Source organism: Platalea leucorodia (assembly GCF_965183815.1).
Source record: "Platalea leucorodia genome assembly, chromosome: 5".
NCBI classification, from domain to species: domain Eukaryota; kingdom Metazoa; phylum Chordata; class Aves; order Pelecaniformes; family Threskiornithidae; genus Platalea; species Platalea leucorodia.
Genome location: NC_138827.1, coordinates 67,482,918 through 67,506,291, shown reverse-complemented (window position 1 = coordinate 67,506,291; position 23,374 = coordinate 67,482,918). Strand labels below are relative to the sequence as shown.

Genomic DNA, 23,374 nt, shown 5'->3' with positions numbered 1-23,374 from the left:
CCGTTTGTCTTAGGGTTTAAGAAGAATTTGACTTTTGGGGAAGGATGACATTTTAATCTTCTTCAGGAAAAAGCAGAACACTTCTCTGTTTTAAGCTTTTACTCTGCTTTAATCAATAAAGATGTCAAAATTTTAATTAATAATTTTCTGAAGGGAGTTTGCTGTGTTTTATTTCAATTTTAGCTTATTTGCGAAATTTTACCTCACAACATTCTGAAAAGGTTTTGTAATTATACAAGTTTGTTCAGTAATGCTTTGTATGTTTCCAATGTTAACTCTTTATAATCATGTTCTGAGATCTACGGGGAAAGACTTGATAGAGATTTATATCAGGTGTGTAATTTTTCTTGGTAGTAAAGTTCTTCAGAAGGTGAAAGTAAATGCCTGACATGCAAAATGGTAGATTAACTGCAAGTGCTAGTGAAATCAATCAGCAGTTTTTGAGAATAGTTTTAAAAAAATAGTCCCTTCTGCTCTTCTTTGTGTTTAGGGATGTTTGCTGCCAAAAAATGCATGTTGGCACGTCACAATAGGAATTGACCTACTTCCCATGGTTGCCCTGTATGGAAAAGAAGATATTTGCTTATTTCTTAGCTGTTTGAGGTTCTTGCATGGAATAAATAGCTGAAAGTTGTGGAAGAGTTTGGTCCAAAGGTATCATATGAAGTTGTCTTTTTTCAGGAATCGGTATTTCTAATAGTAATCATTCTCAATCATAGAAATAAGAAGAATTATGTAAAAAGAAGGCCAGTTCCTAAAATAAAGGAATTTCGTACAAGGAGAGGGGAAGTCAATTTTCAGGAGTATTTTTACACTTTGCACTGCTTGCAAAGCTGTAACATTTCTTTCCTAATGCTTATTTTAATAGAAAAAACCATCTATTTAAGTTTTCCAATTCAATATTCAAAATATCAGCTGCATCTTGCATTTTTCTAAACTACTTAAATTGAAATGTTGTCGAGGGGAAGATGTTCAGTCAGTATTTTGTTTACTTAATATATTGGTTATTTATTAGCATGTCTGCATATTACCTTATGTAACATATTGCCTACATATGAGTGCTCTGACAGATCTGGACCACATTCATCAAAGAAAATGAGGGCATAGATATACAGTATAAGTTTAAGAGAGTTTACTGAGACTAGAAATGTAATTTACAGCGGACACTTTGCAATAGTAAAATTAATGTGATGTTTTCTTGAAAAATGTTTTTAGAGGCTTGCTACAGGTACCATGGGGATTCTACCAGTATAGTTACAAACGTCTAAACTTACACTTTAGCAGGATTTGGTCAAAAGTTCTTATTACATTAGTATTTCTTATCAAGTAAATTGGTAGTGATGTCATAAGCAGCTTGTATGTTACACATTTTAGTCAATAGAATTCCAGTACACAAAGGAGCTGGAGTTGAGCAATAGCTGTCCTTATCCTGTCCCATTTTTATTCAGATTGTGTGGCTGTAACTCTTTGGGAATGTTCCTTTCACTCCCAACATATATGTAAAATTTCTAGCATACATCTACAAATAACATTTTTTTTCCCTTGTTTCTTCCAAATTATATTTTAAAAGTGAACATCAATGTTGAATTTAAATTACATATTTGTAAAATGCAATTATTTGGTTTTTTGATTGCCTGATGTTCTGTAGTCAGGACCAAAACAGCATAAGGAAAAACACACCTTTCTTACTGCTGCAGATAAAACAGACAAATAAAATTCTTCATTCCCAGGCTTCATGAGTTAGCCTCTGAGTTACAACTACCTGGACTGCTGCAGTAGGTGGGAGGAGGAAAGGGAGGGAACGTCTCAAAGATTCAGTGGTCCACAGTCTGAACCTGCCCACTACCAAAACCAGTTCCCAGTGATGTAAAAGTAGAAGAGAAGGGTCCGCCCTTGCTCTCTGTGCCATTTGTGGGTATGGACATCTACGCAGACAGCCTCTTTCCTTCTCATCAACTTGCCTTGCATTGCTACCTTCTCTTGCAGACTAGTGAGACAAAATCATTGTGAACATAACACCTGATGTTTGCATGTTCTTTTCCATAAAACGTGTTTAAATAAGAGTTGTGAGACTGTATCAAAACCCAAAGTTAAAATCTTGTAAACCATTGAATATTGGCATTTCAATATGTTTAGCTGAAGTGACTGAAGCCTGAAAGAGGAAGGTAGGAAGTGTAAAGACAACCAATTGCTTTACTTCATCATGATCTCACTTAAACTATGAACTGTTAATAGAGAATCTGCAGAAGCAGCAGCCAGACAAATATTATAGGCTGCAACAATTGCAGATGCTACATAAACATTTACGTTAGGTGTCTTCTGGTATTCCCCAGGCATATGAAATATGATGGGGGCGGAAGCTCCCCATTTTCCTCCACATTGTAATATGTCTTTCCATCTGTTTTTTTTATCTGTTTGCTTTTAGGGTGTATTTATGCAAGTTGTGTGCATATAGGTTTTATACAGAGGTATAGATAGCAGCATTTGAGGCTAACATTCAAAAACTAGGAGACATTAGAATTAACTATATCTGTAATATCTCACATTTTTTGCCCATTTGTGATGCATTTTTTTAATTAGATGAATGTGTGTTCATGAAGCACACAGGTTGATATTGCTCACAGAACAAACAGCTATTCATTTGTTGTTTAACGTGTGGTGCAAATTTTATTGGAAACTATAGAAATTCTGCTTAGTAGTTATTAATATACATATATACATATAATGCACTTTGGGTGACTAACTGCAGCATATAAAAGTTCATGAGAACTTATTTTACATAGCACAGCTCTTCTGTATTGTAATGGGCATTATTACCCCTTTAACCCTTTTTTACAGCTAGGAAACTGGATCTTAGAAATGTCAGTGCTTCTTGAGACTTCTCCTGATTCTTCTTTTTCTTCCTTTTTATAAACGTGTCATGCCTCTTGTCAGTCATCGTGCTCTGAAACTTGAACATCTTTGGTTTTGTTTTAATTTATGCTCTAAAATCTGCCCTGAAGTAAAAGTAATTGTCATACTAAACCTAGATAAGCTGCTTTCCAGTTCTCTCTCTTCCTCTCCCCCTCTCTCCCTCCCTCATGTATGCGTACCGCACAGAAGCTTGTGGCCCATTTTGTTGCTAGTGCTTCAAAGCTGAAGGCAGCTTTTATTGCAAAATAGAATACAGATTTTGCAAGTAGTTATTTGTTGTACTTTGAAACAAATCTTTGTGAGATTGACTTGTGTACCACTTAGCTTTTGTAATATAGGATGTTGAAAACAATGCTGAGGCAATCCTAAGAAAGGATTCGCTCTTTGCTGATATTACAGTATATTTACCATCTGGCACGTTGGTCTGCCTGCTAAGCTCCCGCGTGTGATCCTAGGGACAAATGGTGCACTTCATTTTGTAGCTAATCGGACTATAGTGTCAGCAGCTCTTGACATCAACAAAAAATAACCACTGAATGTTCAGCGATTTGCATGTGATGTTATTCCCCAAAGGGCTTGTCGTAAAGCACTGTCTTGAAAACAAGTATTTTAAATTATGGGTCAGTACTGGTATGGTAAGTAAATGTACACTACGAAAAGGAATGGATGCCACTATTTTACACCCAGAAAAGAAAGGCAGACTTCCTGAACATACATTGTACAGATGTTGGTATTATACAATCGCACTGCACTTAGTATTTTAGAATGACAGAGTAAGTGTTTGCATTTCTGTGCAATGTAATGACACATAGATCACATCATAAAGCAAACATCACTTGTCTACTCTGAGACGAAAGTTGAAGTTTTAAGCTGTACTTTCTAGATTATTTTTTTCTAAAACCTGTGTATGTTTAAAGGAGGTTTTATTTGCGGCTTCATGGAAAGCTTTCCTACCCCTGCACTGTTGACTGTCGTTGCAGAGATTTTTGCAGGCTTCTGCACAGATTTGTTATTTCCATTTAACACCAGGCTCTTTCTTGCTAAAATTTCCACTATTTTTCTCTAATTCTAGGCCTTTATGTAGATGCCTAGTCTCATATTGAGAGTTATCTCATTATTTCCCTCTCCTTCCCTTTGTAATAGATCAAGTAAAAAAGGTCCAAAGAGAATTATCTTTGCCTGCTTCTCCATCCTTTCATATTTCTGCTATTTTTTCTCATTTCCAGAATAATTTGAATGTCTCCTTGAATAAGTTTTAATCTATCTGTCTTATACTTTTAATGCATTTTTTTCCCTGAGAAACAGAACATCATTACAAAATCCCGTCAATTCACTCCTGGCATCACAAATAACTGCGTCCCTGTTTAAATAAAGTTCTGTTGCATGTGCTGGTCTTTAAGAACAAGAAGTGTTTCTTCAGTTTTGAGAAAAAAAACGTAAAAGCTTAGTTATACGTTGGTGCAAATTGCTGAAAAGGGTTCCCTCCCACTTGCCTACCCTCCCTTCAGACATTAAGATGTGGTGAGTTGGACATAGAGGTTTCTTGCAGTAGCTACGTTTTTAGAGAGGGACAAAGGGACAGAGCTTGTCTTCCAGAATTTTAGAAATAATTAAAAAAACCCGCACTTACTATCTTTTTCTGAACATAGAATCATAAAATCATTTAGGTTGGAAAAGACCTTTAAGGTCATTGAGTCCAGCCGTTAACCTAGCACTGCCAAGTCCACCACTAAACCATGTCCCTAAGCTCCACATCTCCACGTCTTTTAAATACCTCCAGGGACGGGGACTCAGCCTCTTCCCTGGGCAGGCTGTTCGAATCCTTGACTACCCTTTCAGTGAAGAAATTTTTCCTGGTATCCAATCTAAACCTCCCCAGGCGCAGCTTGAGGCCAGTTGCTCTTGTCCTATCACTTGTTACTTGGTAGAAGAGACCGACCCCCACCTCGCTACAGCCTCCTTTCAGGCAGTTGTAGAGAGCAATAAGGTCTCCCCTCAGCCTCCTCTTCTCCAGACTAAACAACCCCAGCTCCCTCAGCCGCTCCTCATAAGACTTGTGCTCCAGACCCTTCACCAACTTCGTTGCCCTCCTCTGGATACGCTCCAGCACCTCAGTGTCCTTCTTGTAGTGAGGGGCCCAAAACTGAACACAGGATTCCAGGTGCGGCCTCACCAGTGCCGAGTACAGGGGCACTATCGCCTCCCTGGTCCTGCTGGCCACACTATTCCTGATACATAAATGGCCAGTTATGTATAGGGAAACACTGGGAAACAACATTGGGGAAAAAAGAATGCTTTCAAATTTAACACTAGAAAAAGTTTCACTGGCTAGTAATTAATTACTTTTGCTATAGGCTTTTCAGATCTAAGTCCTCTTACATCTTCTCTTTTGTTTCTGTTGCAGCAGCAGTCTTTGTGTCCATAAAAAGTTCTGCTTCCTCTGACATGAAAGAGTATTTTTTAACAGATGTAGCTGACTTTTGTTCCCAGGAAGTTTTGTAGGCTCACTAAATGTGAGTCTTAGAAAGTAATATACAGTAGTGAAAAAGAAACAAGGAAAACATTCTTAAATCTGGAAATAAGTTATTTCAGAAAATTCTGAGTAATCAGAAGCAATTTTTGGTAGATGTTTTTATGTTTGCGTCATGGTTGTTGAGCCGCAGTGTCTGTAGGCCAGACTGGACCATGAGACCAAACTGTTCACCCTGCTGCTTTTTGCCTTGGAGAAGCCAACATACATGGAAAGGGAGGACATGAAACTGCAGGCTCAATCCCTGCTGCGGAGGCATGGGTTTGACTGCCACCACGGCTACGGTATGGTCCAGCAGGTGGGATCGCAACACTGGTGTGGGTGCTCACCATCAGAAGACCAGATCAGTCCCTGCAGATTACGCAGGGGGCTATTGCAGACAACTACCCTAATAAAAATGGTTTGAAATCATTGACAAGTTTTGACTGGTAGTGGAAAGATCAAAACAGGGTGTTCAAAAATCAATCGAAATTCTATTGATAAAGAACACTCATTGTAGCAGCATTGGTGCACAGAATGGCCTATGTTTGGTTTTTTTTTTTTTTCCAAGTTCCACTGTAAGAAGAACCTGACCTAAATGATTACTATTAATGTAGTTGGATCAAATTTGTTTAAATAGTTAGGGGTCAGGAGCACAAGTAACACTGGTAGTTCATCATATCAGATACTCAGAAATTGTTTTTTTTTTAAAGTTATGTTTGAATCTATGGTGAAGATACAAGTATACTTTTGAAAACACATGACTGGAATGGTCTGTGTCACTGGTTTGTGCCACAAAGCATCAGAGTATTCATCAAATATTGGTCATCAATTATAGCACAAGCTTTCTTGCATTTTTGGCACTAGGCTCTGAGGAAAATACTTAAGAGCAAAACATCAGATATTATTACAGATAATGTATCTCTAGTCAGCTCGTTGTCCTTCTGTATGTCTGTAGACATTTGGACTGAGAATCTCTCATACATAATCAGTATGTGGAAATTAATATTTTATATTTAAATTATATTACATTAATATTTTATGTTTTAAAATACCACACTAAATGATTGAAAAGTTCACAAAAATGCTGTTTTTATACAAGTATTTTAAAAATATCATTAAAGTTGCTTTATATGTCATCAGCCAAAGAAAGTGATATTCTTAGTCCAGATTGACCTGTTACACTGCATTGCTCTGGTTCACTAAGTCGTCTTGTCTGTTAGTATCTACAGATAAAGATGGATTGTGCTCTTTGCAGTGGTCCACAACATTAATGATGAATGAAGATTAATTTTGATTCAGTTTAAGATTTTCTGTGTCTGGATGCAGCGGGTAATGCTCTTACATCAGTGATTTTTGATCTAACATAGCTATAAGCTCCTGCTGCTTCCTGAATCAATTCCACTTGCTTACTTTGCCAACTAATGCTTTTGAAAACATTTTTGCTGCACCTTGGCTATTTTTACACATCTGTATTCAGATGTATTTGCCCTTTGTTGTGTTAAGCTCAGTTTGTTGATTGCCACATTTCTTTTGTGGTTCTAGCCCTACCAGGAACTGTATTCTCATGCAGCTAAAAATGAGTGTAACCACTGGATGTGAACTGTTACAACAGGACTTTCACTGCAGACAATATTAACATTGGTATTATCATAAAATTGGTTGCTTGAACAGCTAAAAATTCTTTATTAGCCTAGTGAAAATGATACAGGCAACATTCCTGAAGGCCTTTTCTGTTTGTATTTCTTTTATTCTGTCGCTTGTGCTTTCCTAGGCAGTGGTTCCTTTACAGTCCTTTACAGAGTTAGGTTATTTAGTAAATAGACAAGTGTGATTTATGGTTTTGCTGTGACACAGATCTGCTTTTCTGTATGTGAACAGACGTTTATGTATGTCATTCAGGAAGGGCATATTTATTTTGCTCTGTATGGTTCTCTGTTGGGGGGGCCCTCAATTTCTTAATAACTTCCCTAGATGTGATGAGTTCTCTGATTTACTAATATGGGTCATTCTCAATTTAAGATAATATAGCCTCTTGGCTACAACTTAACTATTAAGATTTATAGTAGCTGTATTCCATTTCTCCATCTATCAGTAATTTGCACCTTGTTTTTCATTAGAAAAATACTTTAAATAAGGTTCAGTATTCATCACGAGGAAAAAAAAATGGAAATCAATGATAAATTTTCTATACACAGTTGCATAATGACTTTTGAAATATGGCATTGAGTAGGAAATCATGTGTACGGGAAGTAAAATTCAGATACTCTACTGGCTTTTTCAGAAGCTTATTGATGAATTCAGACCAAACTGCCTATAATATTATGTGCCTCCTTGAGGTGCGCTGAGTCTAATAGTCCAGTTGTAACACACTGTTTGTAAGATTAATATCTTAATATCCATGTAGTAATAAATTTGTAATTTGTATCCAAACGCCTTCATAGTCAATCTATCTTCAGTAATACATTGTCAGACCACCATTTCTGCTCTTATATATGTTTTTGATTAATTCATATATAAACCCTACAGAAAGATTGTTTAAACTGAGTGCTTGTTAATTTCTTAACTCCTTAATTTCTAGTCTCATTCTTTAACTGTCCTTTACAAAATTCAAACATTCAGCTGTCAGTGGAAAAAAATCTTTTTGTGCCAGTAGTAAGGTAAACTATTTGGATTAAAAACCAAGCCTGATTCACCATAGGAATCTATTATCTTGGAAGAGTCTGAAGGAAGACATTAGCTTTAGTATATATTTGAAGATCATGAAAGGTAGGAGTCTGACAGTGCAGGATATAGTGTATTTTAGTAAAGACATTATAGCATCAAGACTTTTATGTGTAAATGCTGGGACTTTGTGGTGAAGGGATCACAGCCCAGCTGAAGATATTTTAGTAGTGTGAAGGGCCTTCTAGGTGGGACTCCAGCTGTGTAAGATTTCAGTTAAATTAAAAAAAAAAAAAAAAAAAAAAATTACAAAATCCAGAAATGGAGGAGGAATGCATTTAGACTTCTGACGGGAAGAGTTTGTTCTTTACACAGTATACTATTAAACTAATAAGCATCTGTCCTCTGTATTAGATGGAGACGGTTAAACACATACAGTGAATGTGTTAAAATAATCATTTGGGAAGTTGCAAATAAACATATGAAAGCATATGATCACCAGTTTAATAAATTACCCTCAAAGCATTAATTCATTTTTCTCTCCTATTTTTATCTTAATGTTGGATTATTTGGAAATGATCTTCAAAGAATTAAGGACATATTTTCACCATTTTCTTTATAATGGATAAGAAGAAACTATAGTTTTACTCTTTTAAATATACATCTGAAATTAAACTCTCATCTATACTATAAAACTTGAGGGCTGTCTAGAAAACAAATCCAATTATGGCTTAAGCACTTGAGAAAGTGAAATCTGATTTAATTACTTCTTTCAAAAGAAAATTACCTCTTTCAACTTTTTATTATTAAAACTCTGTAGTTATTTTTGTCACTATAAAAAAGAACAAGCTTGGAAGAGAAGCTCTCTCCATGGAGTTCACACTCTCATCTTTGTTACTTAATACTCAAGCTAAAAATTTGAGTCCTTATGGAAACTTCTAATTGTCTAGAAAATAAGCCAGGAAAATGCTTTATGATAGATAGTATTTGTATTCTTAGATATGGGATTAGAAAAAATTAAGTATTAGAAAGAGCAAAATGGGCATGATTTTTTAAAATTTTGTTATCTTTATAAAAAGGTCGTAATTATTGCTGAACATGCATAAAAATAACAGCAGAAATATTGTGCTTTCTCTTGCTGTAGGAAAGGCTTTACCCAATGCAGTGAAAATATGCTGTTATGATATAAAAAAAAGTTGGAAGTGATGAAGGCACATTTCCATTTCATTTAAGAGTTCTAGAGTTGTTTTAGGAGTGAATATAGCTTTACATGTAGCTTTGCATTTGCAAGAGAACTAAATGCAGGGCCATTGCCCTTGCTGCTGCTCAGATGAGATCTACAGCCTCTGACCAGTCCTGAAGTGAAAGGGCTGAAGGACAGATAACGGATGAGACATGAGATTGTACCCTATGCAAATACCTATTCAGGTAAATATAAATATATTTTATATTTATAATACCTACTCAGGTATTATAAATACCTATTCAGGTAAATATAAGTATATTTTATATTTATAATACCTATTCAGGTATTATAAATACCTATTCAGGTATTTGCTCAAATCCCATTTGCCTCCTTGAAACAGCAGTATTTCATGTGTATAGATTTGGCTTAGTCTCTGGATATAAAATCAAGTATGATAACCGGTTACCTGAAGTGTCCATTTCTCAGAAAATAGGCTAGAATCTTAAAAACTTCATACATCTATATTAAAACCCGAGACTGGCAGGTATTCATTTTATAGAAAAAACTTGAAGATATTTTTAGATTTAGTCATGTATCACCCTAATGGAATAAGCAGTGACAATTAATTTCTTGCTGGGCAGAACTGTAAGAGAGGCCAGGGAAGAATGCATGCATGAGAATGGTGTGAGGAAATGGATGTAATTTTTATTAAATTGAGATAACTTTTTAAAATTTTAATGTAAAACCCACCCAAAGATCTCTCTAGATAAGTGAAACAAAAAGATGTTCTACTATATTCTACTCTCTCCTTAAAAGCCTGTCAAATATATAATGCTGGTCCAAGCAAGTATCACCCAATTAATCCCACTGTTTTTGATGGAAAGTATGAAATATTGTGAAGACATTTGTGAAGACTAGTAGCCTTAGCTGGGTAAAGTGCCATTTTTCTAGTATCTGAACAATTAGAAATGTTACTTAAAAATCTATTGCATCTTCATTAGATACTGCCTTCTTTTGGCAGTATTGAAGATATCTTAGTTTTGATAGAAAAATTGGATGAATAGGAGGACTAAGCAAAGGGAAATTTAACAGTGAGGAAAGGAAGTAAGCTGAAACAGTGGAAAGGAAGAGAGAATATTTGTATGAAGAAACTTCTTGTGAAATATTTGGTAGAGGGTTTTGTCTTCAGGTAGGATCTAACACACATTTCTATTGACACGTATCATGTAGATAAGCTTTAAGAAGTGCAACTCCTTTACCCATGTGTTGCGGTTGTGCCCAGTAATCCAAATATTCTTGGATTACTTCAAATATTATTACTAAATAATAGTAATTTTATCAGATAACCATTTCTCTTTAAATTTGTCAGTTGCCTATTGAACATTTCTCTAAATTAAATTAGTTTTGTGTGAACTGAAAATATATATTTTTGGGGACGTTGCTGCTACTTACTGCCTAAATCAGAAAATATGTGATAGACAACACCAGGAGGTCTTCTGCTCTTGAGGGAAGTGTTTCATCAAGGAAGGACTGCTAGAGAAGAGGGCTAGATACTTAGAAATGTGATTTCTATTTCTGACTTGGAGAACAAAAATCCCCAGGTTAAATACGTGAGTTTCTAACCACATACTTCAAATTTTAATCAACAATGCTGAAGGCTTTTCCTGCTGAAAATACTTCTGTGTTGATAAAGTAGGTAAATATAACATTATAAGAATAGTTGATGATTACTTCTTTTAAAAGTATTATATTTACAACTTTGTGCAATTCACCTATATTCCAAAAGTATTGGCGTTTTTTTGTTGGTTGTTTCAAGTACGTGCAAAAATAATACATGGGGTAACATTAGCAAAAGGATGTCAGCTCCCTTAGTAGTCTAATGGAGAAAATGGGGTCACTCGTTTCTGTTGTTGCTGTCACTCATGGGTTTTTGAACTGTATGACTCAATCTCTGTGTGACTCATCAATCTTTTAAAGCATAGAATGCTATTTCAGCCAAATCAGAAAGGTAATACGATGCTTTGTTAGTGTTTGAACCATAAAAGGTCTTTTAATATTTTGTTGAGGTGTGCGTGGTAAATCTAATATTATTTAATTGTAGAGCAAAGCAAGAGGTGTGTTACATAGGATTATGGTTATGATTATTTTTACCAGTAATTTTATAACTGTCCTTTGCTTGTGCTCCATGCACAGGGAGTTGGCCTCTCAGTCCATGGGCATTTCCGAGTTGCTACAGAAAAGACACTTTTCGCAATGCCAGAAACATCAATAGGTAAGTATTTTAACAGCTTATCACATTTTAGCATGCTTAAAGTTACACTGTTTGTGTAACCAGGATGAAATATCTTTGACTGAAAGCAGTGGCAATAATGAAAGAATTTTAAAAAGGTATCAGAGATGACCATATATGGAAAGTATTTTCTATTAAATTAATAGAAACTTATCTGTATTCTGGGAGGTTGATCATTGAAGTTCTTAACCTGGGGTTTACTGTTTAGACTGACACAAGGACTGTCAGGATACAATTTTTAAAAAATGGAAGTAGATCTGAGGAATTAAGTCTTTGCTACAGATGTAGGCGGATAAAGTCTGAAGATCCCAGTGCAAGTATGTCAGCTTTACATTTGGAACTGAGTATGATTCAGACTGGCTGTACTACAAGCTGATCTGCAATGTTAATGAGAGAGGTTTTGAAATTCCAGCTTTTCTTGTAGATTGTTAATATAGACCTATTACAGGTGTGTACATATTGTGTGCAGGCGAGATCACAGTGTCGTCATCTTTTTTTTTTTTTTTTAAATAGCAACATGTACCTTGTGTTTTCTAATGTTTGATTCTACAGCTTCTTTGTCAACTCTGAGATGTATAAAGAAAATGTTGTGTCTCAGAGCTATATGAAGACGGTGGTATGGCTCAAGAAAAGTCAGTCAGATTAAAGTGAACCCTCCTGTGAAATCATTCACCTTCAAGACAATCCTGGCACCAACAGGGTATCCACATTCAACCTATTATTGTCTGGCATATACTCCATTAATGCTTTCATCAATGTCCAAGTCCCTTCTCCCTGCTTATAAACAATGTTTATGAAGAGTGTTCAAAACCTATAACCTATCCTGCATTTCTCTCCTGCAAAATTTCTAGTTTCTACATCTTTCCAAAGCAAGGCAGCTGAAGGATGATTGCAATTGTTCTTACCTTTATGTCCTCAAGCAGGAGGATGAGGCTAGTCTGTAATGTGTGGCCCTGTTGAACATGTTTATTCAGAGTAGAGAACCTTGTCTGGTGGTTAAACAGCTGAAATGGCACCAGACATGGTGCTATTAGGTTCAATCTTAGTTTTACCTCAAAGTATTAGTTGTAAGGAGTAGTGACCATTATTTTCTTAAAAGAATTTTCAAACAGTTACATAATGTTAAAACTAAGAAATAATGTAAAAAAAAAATTAGGCCTCCGTTCTGAAAAGAGAATAAAAGTTACAATATTCTGCTTTTGTTGAGAGTATTTTAAGTATAATAACGTCATTACAACTAAAGTTAAAACGCATGCTTAGCTAATGACTGGATTTTTGTAGTGCCCCCTGTTAGTAATGCTTAAAAGGTCTAGCATTTTTCATATTTTTAAATGGTGTCTCACACGTAATCTATTGTTTATTGCTATCCAGCCTGTATAAAACATTTCACCAGGCTTATTCTGACACAGTAAACCCTCCAAATATAAGCAAGCTCATTATCTTTTTAACTCCCCCAAAAAAATACTAGAGCAATTCCTGCTATCTGATAAATGTAATGTAATTTTTCTGAACGAATAAGTTTGGGATGAGAAAAACAAAAACTGTTGCAGCCCTCCAAATATTTTTCTCTGCTGAAGGAAAACTTAGTAAACTAAATAGCTCAAGCGTTAATACAACATGAATTTGCTAAGCTCCTGAAGTTCATAATCAGTTGTTGTACAAGAAAACCATTTGAAGGAAACTTTTTTTTTTTTCTTTGGAAAACTAAACAGAGAGGTTCTTAGGCACGTAAAATTTTTCTAATAATAAAGATACCTTCTTCACTTTCTTCTTCGAAGGTAAAGATATGAGTAGTCTTATGTTACAAAAACTATGTACTTTACATACATTTCTGGTGTTGACAAGGACTTATTTAAACAAAATAGACTGTGAAGACATGTAAAGGAAAAGCTTAGAACTTCCTTAGGAAAGAAAGTAATTAAACCCTTTTAGGATCAATTAGAAGTAAACCCACTGAAATCTGTTTGAATTTAAGGGCTTAGCTGTTTTGATCTCTGTGGTGTACGTTTAAAATGTCTAGCTGTCTCGATATTGTATTAATTGATTTTTTCATATGTTCACTTATTTCAGTAGGCGTTACACCTTTTCTGTGAAATGAAAACAAAGCGTTCATTCAGCTGCTACATTTTCACATAATTATTCTGCATTTATACACCACGATAAATAAAAGGATATAGATAGATATGCCACTTTGCAAATAGAAATAAAAGGCAGCTCCAGATTGTAGGAGTTTGAAACTAACACAGATAAGATAAAGCACTGGAAAGCAGCTTAGGTGTAGGAGGGTGTGGAAAAAACACTGGTGGGAAGAACAAAAGATGAAATATTTGTAAGAAGTGGGCTTTAAGGTGATGTTATAATAATAGTGGACGCTTTCTTGTATATCCCTCTAAGTTTTTAGCTTTCTATAAGTTGTTTACTAATAAATATCCAACCACCTGTGCAAGATAAGGTAGGAATGTAGTAGCGCTACCTTTGTCTTACGCTTGGCAACTGCAGGTTTTCACAATTAGGATTACAGTGAAGCGTGTTGCATCTGTCTCAGAGCACAGACTGCAAGTCAGCATTACAGGCATAGGCTTTTAGCCTGGTCAGCCCAGCAGACGTTCAGTTCTTCTCTGATTTAAGGAGGGATTTGAGAAATAATTGGTAAATGCTATCAAAAGCAAAATAAAATCAAGTATATGGAATACATTAAGAGAAACCCAGTAGCAAGCAGAAACATATGGGAAGCATTATTGAGAGAATTAAGAGGAATATGTAGAACAGGGACAAGAGGAGTAAAATTATAAGAAGAAAGGAAGACAGGGACCTTGAAAAGGATACAGTAAAAGCTATAGCGGACTGCATTTATGCAACCAAGTAAGTTTAAAGTGGATTAGTTACACGCTCACTAATCCTGTTTGTAAATTCCTTAATAATTAAAGAAACTTTCATTCAGTTTAGTTTTATTTGCTTCTAAACCAACTTAAGCTAATCAACTTTACACTTTATTTAGAACTAGTTTCCCAGTGTATGGCCATGTGGAAGGGCCCTATAGATCCCAACAGGAAGATGGCTTTTCCTCTGGAAACTTCCTGGAGCATGGGGAGAATAGTACTTCAGCATCGGTACTTTAATTACAGCAAAGAGGAAAAAGTTGTTGCTGTTGCAGTCCTGGTGGATGAGGAGAACAATGTAATTGCCTTTTTGCTTTGGAGGGCATTTATAAGACAGATTTCATTTTGAAATGAGGGATTTTTTTGCAGTAGTAGAATATCCAAGGGGAGACAGATGAATAGAAACATAAAACTAAATGACAGTCTTAGCATCAGCATTATCGATATGATGGCTCAAACTGAGAAGGTAAAATGCAGAGTAGACTATTCAGAATGTGAGTGCAGATGAAAAAGAAGGTAAGTGATGAATTGGGGTTAATACTGCTTAGGGCTTTTAAAAGGGTGCCAACAAGACATTCAGTATTTTAGGAGAAGAGCTGTATGTCTCAGTAGCCTGTGGGATGAGGAATAAATCAGTTAATGGCAACATGAACATCAGTGGGAATGGGAATAGAATACTACAACTATAACTGATAGGAAGTGGCTCCTAAAAACAACTTTGTGTTAGAGGCAACAGAACTAAGGGAGGACCAAGGGGGAACCAGAGGAGAAGCTGAGAGATGGGTGAGAACTTAAGACAGTGATGAACTTTAAAGATTATTGAGAAGAGGAACACACTGAAGAGAAGCGGTCTGAAAGAAACCTCCCCTTGATTCCATCCAAGGGGGAGGAATATTCAGGGACCACTAATTTCCCACATCTTAAAATACTTGTATTAGGGTCTTTCTATAATACATACATTGACTCTTTTGTGACTGAAAGCAATTACTTGTGAGTGAAAATTACCACCTTCTGTCAGAATCCCATTTAAACTCCTTATGTACCTCTTAATCTTCCCAGTTAGTAACACTACTTTGGAGTTTCCTATTGCTCATTTGTATTCTCTTAAGTTTATTTTCATGATGCATGAAATTCATGATGCACGACATTCAACAAGGCTCAGTGCCAAGTCCTGCACTTGGGTCACAACAGCCCCATGCAATGCTACAGGCTGGGGGAGGAGTGGCTGGCGAGCTGCCTGGCAGAAAAGGACCTGGGGGTGTTGGTTGACAGCCACCTGAACATGAGCCAGCAGTGTGCTCAGGTGGCCAAGAGGGCCAATGGCATCCTGGCCTGTATCAGGAATAGTGTGGCCAGCAGGACCAGGGAGGTGATAGTGCCCCTGTACTCGGCACTGGTGAGGCCGCACCTCGAGTCCTGTGTTCAGTTTTGGGCCCCTCACTACAAGAAGGACATTGAGGTGCTGGAGTGTGTCCAGAGGAGGGCAGCGAAGCTGGTGAAGGGTCTGGAGCACAAGTCTTATGAGGAGCAGCTGAGGGAGCTGGGGTTGTTTAGCCTGGAGAAGAGGAGGCTGAGGGGAGACCTTATTGCTCTCTACAGCTACCTGAAAGGAGGCTGTAGCGAGGTGGGGGTCGGTCTCTTCTCCCTAGTAACGAGTGATAGGACAAGAGGAAACAGCCTCAAGCTGCGCCAGGGGAGGTTTAGGTTAGACATTAGGAAAAACTTCTTCACCGAAAGGGTAGTCAGGCATTGGAACAGGCTGCCCAGGGAAGTGGTTGAGTCTCCATCCCTGGAGGTATTTAAAGAACGGATAGATGTGGTGCTCGAAGACATGGTATAGATGGACTTGGCAGTGCTAGGTTAACGGTTGGACTCGATGATCTTAAGGGTCTTTTCCAACCTTGACGATTCTATGATTCTATGATTTATTTATTCTCTCAAAGTGAAAAAATCACCCACACATCTTTAATTTCTTCAAAAGACTTTCAGTTTCATGAATGCACCATTGGTGATTATTTCGAAGTAGTAACTGGACACTGCTTCTTTCCATTTTGATTTCTGAGATTGATATAGCTAAGCTTAAGTTTTCTTAAGTTTAAAAGTGTGTTAAAAGTTACAAAAAGTGTTTGAATTTATTTTGTAGGTGATTAATGTATATAACAGAATAAGGTAGATATTGACAAAGTGATGATTTTAAATATTTAAACTTTGATAAAAGTAGTTACATATTTCTCAATTACAACTTTTAAAAGTCTTTGAAATTTTTTTCACAGCTTTGAATTTTTAAAAATTACCCTACTCTGTAGATTTAAAAAAAAAAAAAAAAAAAAAAATCAATGTAAGACAGTCACTAAACGGGAAAGTTTTATAATTTTTTTTAAGTTGCAGGTTAGTCGTAGTCCTGTCAAAGAGCCAGATATTAGGTCAGCATTTCATGTATCCACCTTCAGGAAGACCCTGGCAATATTGTTGATCTATTAATGAATTCTCAGCCTCAAAATTTGTTCAAACTTAGCTGTGCAAGAGGCACCTCATCATTGTTTGATATTTTTATTGTAATAAAAGATATCAGAGAAAAAGCAGCATCCAGTTTGAGCTTGCACGAATTATTTCACAGTTCTTTGTGTCATTTCTGCTTTTTGCTGAGAGGATGCTTGATTCTTCAGGCATCTAAAAATGTCTCAGGTTCTTGGCAAATAGAATGAACACTATTGTCTGATATATGTTTGTAAATTATGTGCCAGTGGAAAGGATACAGTTTGGAAGGTGATCAAGAGCTTGATCTTAGGAAGGGTTTTGGTGACAGAGAAATGTCAAACCAAGTCAAGGAGAAACTTGGGCAAGAGAGCAGTGCCTAAGTCAGGGAGATGAAAGTGAGAAAAGAAGAAATAGCTACTAAGTTAAATGCATGATTAGGACAAGTTCTTCTCCCTTCATGGTTTTGTTTTGTTTTGTTTATTACAGGCCTCTTTCCTGACGTAGGTGGAGGATATTTCTTGCCAAGACTATCAGGAAAGCTTGGCTATTACCTTGGACTAACAGGATTTAGGCTGAGAGGAAGAGATGTACTAAAAGCTGGCATCGCTACACATTTTGTAGAATCCGAAAAGGTAAGCTGCTAACTAGTGCTAGCAAGGGCACAGCCTACAACCATAATGACAAGTTTGAGTTGTGTAGCACACCAATAGACTTTACCAACTTGAGTGTATGCAGAGGCACAATTATATTAGCTGGCCATGCACTGTGAATGGGGATTGTAAGATACTCTCAAGCTGTCATTATGACACTTGCCAGCTAGTGACAGCTTTGCTTGGAAGAAGGAGCAAATGTTGCCGTCTTCGTGATTCTGCTGTTGAAGGGCATGGTTTACTGAGCATAATTGAAGTTGTTTGAAAAATTGTACAATTTAGACAACAGTGTCTGAAATTAGAGATTATTTATACAACTGCAAAGTTTTTAACCTAGGCAACACCCCATTAATGTGTTCTTTATCAGTCTCCTTAACAGATATCCTGTTTGTTTCTTGCAGTGGCTGTAAGAAAGTGTAAAAATTAGTATATTTGATAAAGTCAGAGTCATAATGTTCCAGTAACTTGCGTGGACATAAGGAGAAACAATGACTTGCTTTCCTTCTCTGTGTAAAGACCCATGACTGTCATTGTGGAGCTGGTTAGGTACTATTTTGAGCATAGCATGGTTGCCAGGCTCCTGCTCTTTCCTCTCAGACTGTTGTAGGCTGGCTTTACCTGCTGCAGCTGTAGTACTGCATTGGGGGTCTGCCTGGGAAGCAGAGTTCTTTGCTGATCGCTGCAGACAAAATTAAATCCAGATGGTTCAACACTGAAAAGTGAACTCTGGCTCCTTGTATTGTTTACTTGGTACTTCTTTAAGATCTGTCTGAAAATTGGGGGGATGTGAGGGGTGTTTATATACATATATACTATATAGTACTATTATCATAGCAGTAATATTCCAAGAAGTACATTTTTGTTTACTTGCTTTTAATTAAATTTTATTTTTAATAGCTACCTGCCTTAGAGAAAGACCTGATAGCACTGAAATCTCCTTCAATGGAAAATATTGCAGACTTACTGAACTCTTACCAGGTGAAGGTAATATAATCAGTTACTGAAATCATGCAGAATTGTTAAATGTAAATGTAATATGTAAATACAAATTCTTTTTCATCCATGCTACTGATCATTTGTTTTATTGTTAAAAAATAATGGGTTTCCAAACTCTTTGCACTCTATAAAATACCAATTTCTAGCACTAATGCCCACAGTGCTCGAAATTAAAATTTAGAAGTCTGTCTTCACTTTTTATTCATTTTGGATACCCCTCAAATTCCTATTGTGATCAGCTCGCTCTCTATGTGTGTATGTAAGTTTCCAGCCAGTAGCATGATGATGCAGAAAATACATTGCTGCTTAATTTTCCCCCTGTTATTCTTGGATTTCTAGCATGCTTTGCAGAAGGCAAAATAGATAGCCACTAGCAGACTGGGAGTTGTACATGATGGCAAGTGCAATCTGGGGAGTTAGCCTGAAATTCAGGCATTCTGACACACACAAACGACAGGGGTGGAACTACTGGCCTAGTCCAGAGGCTGCAGAAGTTATAGTGCCGGTAATTAAATGCTGCGCTGCTCATTTGGAAGTGGATGTTATATTTCCATCCCAGAAACTTTGTCAAACTGAAGAAATATTTTGCTAGCTTGATGCATTTGATGTAAATTTTAGCATTATTTTGATGCAGACCATCTGCAGTTCAGATTTGAAGCCTGAATTTAAAGGCTCAAGTTGTTCCTTTAATTTCTCAAATATTTTATAGGTTTGTAACCTTGAGATAATTGAAAGACTGTGAATAAGCACAGCAGTTATCAATAGGATAAGTATTAGCGGAGTGCAGGTACATTGTAGGGAAAGCATCTGAGGTCTTAAAGCACTATTTTCAGGGGGAGAAAGGTGCTGTTTTCCCAGTGGGCAAACACATAGTTCTCTGTTGTGATTTTGGAGGTGAATGTAACTGTATTGATAATACATAATTAGTATTTGTATTAGCCCCATGTAGCAATGGGCATGAAAATAAAAGGGTTTGGCTTTACAATCAGTTTATTTAGTGGCTATTTTAGCTGTTTTGATGTGCATTATAATTTTATTTCGAAAGAAAGGAAACTTCTGGAGTCAAATCAGGATTCAATGTATTCAGTCAATCTGAGTATTACTCCCCAGTTGTTCAGCTTTAAAATGAGCAGTTTCTACTCCTGTTATTTCTTTTTTGGAATTACTAAGTTCATATATAAAGATTAATTAGAAAATAAATGGGATAAGCTAATTTATATAGTAGTACTGATTATTTTGACAAAATAGAAAGCTATGAAATAGGAGTGATTATATGTTGCAGTATACTGCTTTACAAGATGCCACTGAATGGAAAAGGAAGCTGTGTATTTTTGGTTATCTGAGCTGAAATGACAGGGAACCTTTCTCAGCTTCAGCTGCTCTTACTGAAACATCTGCTTATGTCCTAAACCCCTTAATGCCAGAAGATCTGAAACATTTGACAGCCTGTCCACATAAGGCCAACAGATCTTTCACACTCTTTAGTTGTCTAAATAAAATTTTGTAAAATGAGAGAGAAAAGATAAGGAAGAGAAATGCTTTCTTTTTTTTTTTGTCTTTTTTTTTTTTAAATACATATATACATGCTTGTATATTTTTTAAGATCAAGCTTTTTTCTTTTTAAAAAACATTCTCAGTTTTTTGAGTAGACTTATCTACACTGTCTTTCTTAGTGTATTTGATAGAAATGTATTGATAGAATAATTATGATTACTTGTGTCCAAGATAATCACCCAGTCAAATATGCATACATAGTAGCTCAAAGCAAGCACTGCATTATGAGGTGACACCTTGAACATTCACAAGATAAAGTGACACGTTCATTTATACACACTGCAAAATTGTAATTAATTAAAAATGTCAGTCTTATGAATATTAAATGTTCATTAATGATACTATATTTCTGTAACACAAGTCATTGAGATTTTTCAGTACTGATAAGCTTTTCAGTCTAAAATAACCAAGTAAAATATGTATTTGCTTTTTAAATAGAGCAAAGTTGATGAGGAAAAGGAGTTTGTACTTGATGAACATATGGAGAAGATTAACAGGTATTCGGCAATCTTTCTTCTTTTTTATTCTTTTGGATAGAGAACATGAAGTTAAATCCAGTAACAGTATCAGTGTTCCACATATAATGTGATAAAATGACATTCAAGTTACTTAAACTTTTTTGTCTTTAGGGAGCTTTATCTGAAGCTCATTCAATATTTCACTCCTCAGTATATTAAATATTTCAGCATATTTGCCTGATTCATACACCACTATATTAAGCAACTACCCTATGGCACATTAAAGTGAATGTTTTCTATAGAAATTGGATGGGGATTTGTGAGAGTAATTGTTCAGTTGGACAGGAAATGTTAAGTAGTGCATTTATACTCATTGGTACAAGGCCATTTCCATGATTGTTTGGAACTTCTGTGTACCACAAAGGGAAGGAGAAATAAGTGAGTGTGATAAGAAGCAGCAAAAACTCTCGAAGAAGGATGGCCATAACTAAGTTTAGAGACAAAAGATGTTCACACCAAACCAGTAGAATGCAGCTGATAGCTAAAGATTTGATGTTATAAAAATACAGATAAGGCTGATTGTTATAATTAAAGTTTCTGGATAAATATCAGAGCTTGTAAGTGAGGTTTATTGAAATGCTAGAGATTTGTAAAGGAAGAGGAGATGCCTGTCAACTGAGTTACTTAAAACTGAACAACAGGGAACACATTGCTAAGAAAAGCCAAATCAGCTGGTTACACTCTGTTTCTAATTTCTATGTTACTAGCACTTCATAGGGAAGAGGAAGGCTGAAGCAGTTCATTCATTTATTAACTTTTTTTCCTTTTAGTCTTTTTTCAGCAAATAGTATGGAAGAAATTGTTCAAAAATTAAAGCAAGATGGTTCTCCTTTTGCCATTAAGCAGCTAGAGGTAATGTCTTCTGTGTTATTTTTGTTAGAGATTTTAAGTCTGGTTCTGTACTTTCTTATCATGGGGCAGACTTTAGTCACCATATTAACATAACTAATACTATGTAACACCAGTAGGACATTGGACTGAGATTCTCAGGTTCTCACATATAGTCCTGTGGGATTGTCAGTAGTTCTACAATGACAAGAATATTCTTCTGTAAAACCACACAAAGTGAATACCATCATATGTATAAAATTGTAATAAATTGTAATCTAGTAAAATAAAAATATATTACATAAAATTGTAATCTAGTAAAAAAACAAACAAACAACAAATTCCCTTTCCCTTTTCCCCTCCCCACGATCAGGGGGTTGTTGGTGACAAAGATTCCTTTTATAGCTTCTCATTTTATTGCCAAGGGTTGGAATAAAACAGTGTCAGAACAATGTTGTTTGCTTTCTTCCATTCCAGATATCTCATTTGGGTAAACAGCAAGCAATTTTATCATCACAAATTATTTTTTGATCTTTTTAGTGCATTTATGAGTGTTGGATCTAGTCACAACTCAAAAAATGTACAGTAATACTACCCAATTAGTACACACTTCAGCCTCAAAAGCAAGAAGCAACTTATATTCATTTATAAGTATTGTGTGTATTTTCTCTTTTTCCTTTGAAGTATCTGTATTCAGGTGCCTTGTAAAAGTTTGTCTTGGAGCTATTCAAATATTACTTACAATTGGATAGAACACAAGCATTTCTCCAATAAAAGCTTTGGTTTAACTTTAGTTACAGCTCACAGAAGAAATCCTGCTCTTGTAATAAAGTAAAACATCCATCATCTTCAGACTTCCATTTGAGCAGAAGGAATATAATTTTATAATATAGTACCATTAACAGTAGGCATCCTGTCCCAGATACACAGATACACTTCTGGGTTTAGTTTGTAATTAAAGATTTAACATTTTGTCACTGGAACTCTCAAATGGTTTTTGAGAAGGGAAGTTTTAAAATTCTCTTTGTGCCAATCAGTACACCTAGTACATTGCAAGAAGTTTAGCATATGTATTGCAAAAGCAAAATTGAGTGAAAGGGAAAGCTAATTTTTTTTCCCCACTTGTATTCAAGTTTCATTGAATAAAGTCGTGAAATGAGCTAGTGCCAGAATAGTAATTTTATGTGTTTGTAGACCTGAATTCTACCATAGGCTACCAGCATGGTTTTCCCCCAAACTATATACGCTGTATGATTCAGTTCTTCACTTTTTCCCTATGTTATAGATGGCAGGGAAAGTACTTGTATTAAGGTCTGTTGAGACAGTTTGATAGCATGTTTATAGCAGTCACTTTTGGTGGCTCTTATTTCTTTATAGTATTGAGTTACAAGGTAGTATTTTATTTGTAGATTTTATAAAGTTTAATATAATTTGGCAGGGATATTATATTGATTAGTTTCAGTGGAGGTTGAAAACAATCAAGAATTATTTGCATAGAGCTTTTCCCAAGTTAATTTTCATACAATTTTATGGCACTTTTTAAAACATAATCAGACCTAGTGGAACTTTTTAAAATAGCATGTAGCTTTTAAAGGGTGCTTTGTTCAAAATACAGTTTCTAATGCAAGGAGTCTGGAAACACTTTGTTACTGAAATATCTTAACAGTTTGTTTTGCCACATTTGCTCTAGTTACCCAAACCTGCTTGACTTTATTCCTTCAGCAGCAGCCTCATAACTCAGATCTCCCCTATTTAAAACAAACAAACAAACAAAAAAACAAAACAAAACAAAAACCACACAAAACCCCCACGTTCCCTGTTGTTTAGGGGGATACATTTGTTTCATATTTTTAATTTAGAACTTAAAACTATGTCATCTACTTCAAAGTTACGATTTTGTGTAATGATT

The 23,374-nt window shown here is 35.8% G+C and overlaps 1 protein-coding gene across 3 annotated transcripts in view; it reads left to right on the top strand.

Annotated features, from left to right (window-relative positions):
- Positions 1 to 23,374, top strand: part of HIBCH (3-hydroxyisobutyryl-CoA hydrolase) — a 49,099-nt gene that overhangs the window by 13,246 nt on the left and 12,479 nt on the right. For 2 of the 3 annotated variants that reach the window (XM_082313194.1, XM_082313192.1), the window contains 5 exons: positions 11,466 to 11,544; positions 17,406 to 17,551; positions 18,467 to 18,553; positions 20,558 to 20,616; positions 21,408 to 21,489. In XM_082313194.1, the coding sequence (XP_082169320.1) occupies positions 11,466 to 11,544; positions 17,406 to 17,551; positions 18,467 to 18,553; positions 20,558 to 20,616; positions 21,408 to 21,489 (453 nt within the window). The remainder of the gene's footprint in view (positions 1 to 11,465; positions 11,545 to 17,405; positions 17,552 to 18,466; positions 18,554 to 20,557; positions 20,617 to 21,407; positions 21,490 to 23,374) is intronic. The other variant, XM_082313193.1, reaches the window with a different exon arrangement.